The sequence below is a fragment of the Cebus imitator genome, unplaced genomic scaffold (genome assembly GCF_001604975.1).
Source record: "Cebus imitator isolate Cc_AM_T3 unplaced genomic scaffold, Cebus_imitator-1.0 Scaffold32, whole genome shotgun sequence".
In the NCBI taxonomy this organism is placed as follows: domain Eukaryota; kingdom Metazoa; phylum Chordata; class Mammalia; order Primates; family Cebidae; genus Cebus; species Cebus imitator.
The window spans coordinates 10,061,265-10,067,429 of NW_016107347.1; the positions used below are offsets into that span (position 1 = coordinate 10,061,265).

General features: G+C 37.8%; 1 protein-coding gene across 2 annotated transcripts in view; it reads left to right on the forward strand.

Annotated features, from left to right (window-relative positions):
• Nucleotides 1–6,165, forward strand: part of SLC17A5 (solute carrier family 17 member 5) — a 47,570-nt gene that overhangs the window by 14,012 nt on the left and 27,393 nt on the right. For both annotated transcript variants that reach the window (XM_017524339.2, XM_037737038.1), the window contains 3 exons: nucleotides 1,491–1,578; nucleotides 3,251–3,337; nucleotides 4,424–4,542. In XM_017524339.2, coding sequence (XP_017379828.1) covers nucleotides 1,491–1,578; nucleotides 3,251–3,337; nucleotides 4,424–4,542 — 294 coding nt within the window. The remainder of the gene's footprint in view (nucleotides 1–1,490; nucleotides 1,579–3,250; nucleotides 3,338–4,423; nucleotides 4,543–6,165) is intronic.

The following is a 6,165-nucleotide window of genomic DNA, read 5'->3' on the forward strand; positions in this document are numbered from 1 at the left end:
CTCACTGCAACGTCCGCCTCCCAGGTTCAAGCGATTCTCCTGCCTCAGCTGGGATCTCAGTAGCTAGAATTACACTTGCCACCATGCCTGGCTAATTTTTGTATTTTTAGTAGAGACAGGGTTTCACCATGTTGGCCAGTCTCGTCTTGACCTCCTGACCTCAAGTGATCCACTTGCCTTGGCCTCCCAAAGTGCTGGAATTACAGGCATGAGCCATCACTCCCAGCCAACGTTTTATTTCTAAATCGAATTTAAGTTGTGTTTATATTTGGGTTCTCTCGCCCTTCTTCATCCTTCCAATATATATCGCAGGTACATTTCCTCATTTATAAAGGACACTTAGATTACCGTCTCTCATTCCTACCACCTAATTCATGATAAATATACCTACATTGTCCCTAGGTTTTATAATAAAGTTTTCTACAACATAATATCTGTGGGCATTTCCAAACATCTTCAGTTTTCTTCTAGAATGACTCATCCTGTGGATACTCCATGATATAGATTCTTATTGATTAGCAATGTACCTAAATCATCTTTGCCTTCTATTGGTATTACTTTTTTTTTAATTCCTTTGTTTTGTTTTTGAAAGAGTCAGCAGGAAGTACAAAGTATTAAAACATTTATTATTCTCTCCACTAAAAATGACAATAGCTACCATTTATCTTTACAACAATTATGCAAGATTGGGAGTATTATCTCTGTTTTACAGATAAAGAAATTGAAGTTCAAGGAGGTTAACTGATCTTCCTGAAGTGACACAGAGAGTGTCCAAGGACAGCTGTTCTCTCCCACTCTCCTGTGCTATCTCCTCATTTACCCAATCTCTGCAAACCTCCTGCTTCCACATCCCATTACCTCTCTGTATCAGTAATTGTCATTTACTAGGCTTGTTATCACAGTAAAAAAAGAAAAATGGCTGTAAACATGCCTGTTAATTGTCAGCTCGAATTTTTTTCAGTATCCCAAAGTATTAGCTCAGAGTTTTTCAAAGTTATAAGTTAGTAGTATTCCCTTTTCATTCAGGTGATCAATAAAGTGAATGAGAAAAATTAACCTTGAGCATGATCCCTTTATGTCCTCACTCAGTACAATTCTTTTAGATTTACTGTAACCCTTTTCTTATTATCTTCAAACCGGTTCCAAAATCCATGAATCTTTGGGAATTTTTACTTTTTTTTAAGAGATGGCATCTCATTATGTTGCCCGGGCTGATCTCGAACTCCTGGGCTCAAATAATCCTCCGCCCTTGGCCTTCCAAAGTACTGGGATTACAGGCTTGAGCCACCATACCCAGCCCTCAAATTTTGAAAGTACTTCATTATAAGATATTTTCACTTAACACTGTAAAAATGTCTCACTTCATGGAACCTGATTCAGGTTTGATTCTTATCCAGATAATGCTTTTGCAGCAAAATACATAACTTACTTTAAAACATTAACAAAACTACCTTGTATTTCATCAGAAATATCATGTTCACTTCTCTCAGGGTGTCACATTTCCAGCCATGCATGCCATGTGGTCTTCTTGGGCTCCCCCTCTTGAAAGAAGCAAGCTTCTTAGCATTTCATATGCAGGTGAGATAACTATTATTGAATTTTGCTGTAATGTGTTATGTATATATCACCCTTGGGGAAAAAGTACCTGCATACCAGAATCATGCAATGTTGGATTGGATGCCCCTCTGGGGAGAAACTTAAGTTTCAGTAGTATAACTTTATTACCAATTTTTCTCTTTGGCTCAGCAGCTTGTAGTAATGTGGCTTAATTGACTGTCATTTTCCCCGTCTACCATCATTTATTTCAAAATGTGTTGCCTTTTCAGATATCGGTGTAAAGCTGCTATTTTTTTTTTCTTTTTCTGTTTACGTTTTTTGTTTTTTTAAATTTATTTTTGTTTGTTTGGAGATGTTATTAAAAAAAAAAAAGAAAAGGCCAGAAGCTAGAAAATGGAATGTTTTTGTCCTTAAACTGTGATTTCTCTTTTGATTATCTAATGAATGTATCATGATTCTCAGCCCCTCTCTTCATGCATCTTTTTTCGATGCATCTTTATTTGCCATCATTTTGATCTGCAGGTGAGATAACAAGAAATTCTAGCCTTTCTTTCATTGACTGAAATTTTTCCACCTGACTGCTTTTTTAAAACAGTAGTTGAGAAAAGGCCTCTCTGTGGTACTTTTAAGCTAAAATCTGAAGGATAAGATCAAACCAGTCAGGCAGGGAGAAGAGCACTTCAGCCAGTCAGAACAGCATGTATGAGGGCTCTCAGGCAAGAAATAACATAAGGGTTCAAAGAAATGGAAAACTACTGTGGGTGGCTAGAACTCAGTAAGTAAGGAGGATAATGGCATAAAATGAGATTAGAGAAAGAGACAAGAGCCGGGTTATATGAGGTCTTACAGGATACAGGAAATAATGTAGTTTTTTTTTTTTAAGAGGCATGATTCAGTTACATTTTAAGAAAATTATTCTTACAACTATGTGGAGATTGACATGAGAAATCTGATGATAGATTCAAGAAAAGGTGCTATCTAAGGTTCCCCTTTACCTATTGAATAAATCCCAAACTCCTTGAACGAGGGACAGGATTCTTTACAGTCTTCACTACTTTGTTGCAGCTAGCCTTATATCTCTGGCACGTAGTGCCTAGCATGGAGTAGGTACTCAGTAACCGTTCGACTGTTCAACCTATTTTTTCAGCCTTATCTATTTTTCTTTTCCTTTCCTTTACCCAAAGGACGTTCCCAAGCCTACTGTCTGCTTTCCTACTTCCATTCCTTTGCTTGTCCTGCTATACTAACTCTTTATCTTTTTTCTAATCTTGTTTCTACGGGACCAAATTATAGCCTTTTTTTGTTTGCATTTGTTTTTGTTTTTGAGACAGGGTCTCACTCCAGGCTGGAGTGCAGTGGCACAATCACAGCTCACTGGAGCCTCAACATCCCAGGCTCAAGTGATCCTCAGCCTCCCAAGTAGCTAAGTAGCTGGTACCATAGGCATGTGCCACCACCACACCTGGATAACTGTTGTATTTTTAGTAGAGGTAGGAGTTTGCCATATTACCCAGGCTGGTCTCAAACTCCTAGACTCAAGTGATCCACCCACTTCAGCCTCCCAGAGTGCAGGGAATACAGCCATGAGCCACTGTGCCCAGCCTGTTACCCCTCCTCTGTAAGCAGTAGACTTGTCTGTCCTATTTTTGTTTCTCTCTCTCCAAAGTTTATACAGTCTTATGTGTTGTTCTAGGAGCACAGCTTGGGACAGTAATTTCTCTTCCTCTTTCTGGAATAATTTGCTACTATATGAATTGGACTTATGTCTTCTACTTTTTTGGTAAGTTTAAAATTTTAACTAAATTATAATGTAACAAACAAAAATATAATAGTAGCCTAATAATTTGTTAAAAATATACATTCCAAATCACCAAACCTCAAAGTTCTAAAACACTTGCTGATAACCTGTTTTTCAAGTTAGTATGGTCAGCTTGACCTATCTGAGTTATGACCTGATATTAGTTTTGGAATATTTCTCAGTAGAATTTCTAACGACTGTTGATCCTGGACACACATTTGCTATAAAAAAAAATCACTGTCTTGGATATTTTCAATTTCTTCTCAAGCAAAGTAGGATGTTCTCACTTGGTAGTTTTAATGTTTTTTTTTTCTTTTTATCTAGTCCCAAGGCATTTTATTTCTCAATTTCATTGGCAGCATGATACACATTTTTAATAAATTAACTTTTCACATGGATGTGTCATGCAAGAAGTATATCTGCAATCAAAATTTAAAAATCATCTTACAAAAACAGACACCTTTGGAAATATGTAGATTGTGGAAATGTATCTTCAAAAAAGTTTGTCTGGTAGACCCTGGTAGGCAAAGTCATGTAGTTAAAAGTTGTTTTCTTCTGGCCGGGCATGTTGGCCCATGCCTGTAATCCCAGCACTTTGGGAGGCCAAGGCAGGTTGATCACAAGGTCAGTAGTTCAAGACCAACCTGGCCAACATGGTGAAACCCCGTCTCTACTAAAAATACGAAAATTAGCCTGGTGCAGTGGCACGTGCTGTAGTCCCAGCTACTCAGGAGGCTGAGACAGTAGAGTTGCTTGGACCCAGGAGGAGTACGTTGTAGCAAGCCAAGATAGAGCCACTGCACTCCAGCCTGGGCAACAGAGTAAGATTCTGTCTCAAAAAATAAATAAATAAAATTTTTTCAAAATGTAGCACAATTATAGCAATTATCCCATTAAAGAATTGAGAAAAACCTGAATCCAAACTGAAGTTAGTTTTACGTTGATTTTATAGTTACAGAATGTTTTCAAGACATGTAAAAACTGCTATTGGTACATTCTAATTTTGTGTTTTTGTTTTGTCTTTTGTTACATTCTAATTTTATCTAATGATTATTTTTCAATTTTAAGGTGCTGTTGGAATATTTTGGTTTCTTTTGTGGATCTGGTTAGTTAGTGACACACCACAAACACACAAGAGAATTTCCCATTATGAAAAGGAATACATTCTTTCATCATTAAGAAATCAGGTATGGACTTTGACACATTTTAAAAATAATACCAGAATGCTTTTTGCTTCAGAATTAAGATACCAATTTTTAAAAATCGATATTTCTACTGTGCATGCCCTAGACAAAGTAGAAGAGGCAAATGAAGTAAATATTTAGAGTACTGTCTGGTTGGGTTGCAGTGGCTCACACCTGTAATCCCAGTACTTTCAGGAGGCCTCGGTGGGAGAATCATTGAGGCCAGCAGACTAGCCTACTCAACATAGTGAGACCCTGTCTCTACGCAACATTTAAAATATTTTTAAATTTTTTTTAAATAAATATGAACAAAGTATTGTTTGAAGAATGAAGTTCTTTCATTTTTTATAGAAAGTATAGTTGTATAAGCTATAAAAATACTTTTTAAGTCATTTTAAACTTTTTAGAGTAGTGGATATCAAATGAGCCTTGTTTATTTTTACCACTTGATTAGTAGAAAATAAAATGTGTTATTCATGAAAGGATTCTCATTCTGATAATTAGTTGTTAGAAAACCAACTAGTGTGTTTATACAGTTGCGCATCCCAAATCTAAAAATTCTAAATCCAAAATACTCTGAAATCCAAAAGTTTTTGAGAACCCACATGATGCTCAAAGGAAATGCTCATTGAAGCATTTCAGATTTTTAGATTTTAAGATTTAGGATGCTTGGCCAGGCGTGGTGGCTCATACCTGTAATCCTAGGACTTTGGGAGGCCGAGGTGGGCAGTTCACCTGAGGTCAGGAGTTTGAGACCAGCCTGGCCAACACAACAAAACCCCATCTCTACTAAAAAATAAAAAAATTAACCAGGCATGGCATGGTGGCGCAAACCCGTAATCCCAGCTACTCAGGAGGCTGAGGCAGGAGAATTGCTTGAACCCAGGAGGTGGAGGTTGCAGTGAGCCGAGATCACATCACTGCACTCCAGCCTGGGTGACAGAGCGAGACTCAGTCTCAAAAAAAAAAAAAAAAAGATTTCAGATGCTCATAGGAGTAAACCACCATGCCCAGCCCAAGATTGACATTTTAAATATTTATATGTAGTATAATAAGGCAGTAATTAAAAACTTAATCTGGACTGGGCATGGTGGTTTACACCTGTAATCTGAGCACTTTGAGAAGATAAGGCAGGCAGATTTTTTGAGCCCTGGAGTTCAAGACCAGCCTGGACAACATAGTGAGACCCCAACTCTAAAAAGAAGAAAAAATTTACTCTTTAACATTTCAAGTTTTTTACTTTGCTATAAATGTCTCTACAGCAGCTAAACTTTAAGAAATATGACCTGTCACCAGGTACGGTGGCTCACGCCTGCAATCCAGCACTTTAGGAGGCTGAGGTGGGTGGATTATGAGGTTAGGAGTTTGAGACCAGCCTGGCCAACATAGTGAAACCCCATCTCTACTAAAAATACACAAATCAGCCAGGCATCATGACACAAACCTGTAGTCCCAGCTACTCGGGAGGCTGAGGCAGGAGAATCACTTGAACCCAGAAGGCAGAGATTATGGTGAGCTAAGATCGCACCACTGCACTCCAGCCTGGGCAACAGAGCAAGACTCCATCTCAAAAAAAAAGAAAGAAAGAAAGAAAGAAAGAAAGAAAGAAAGAAAGAAAGAAAGAAA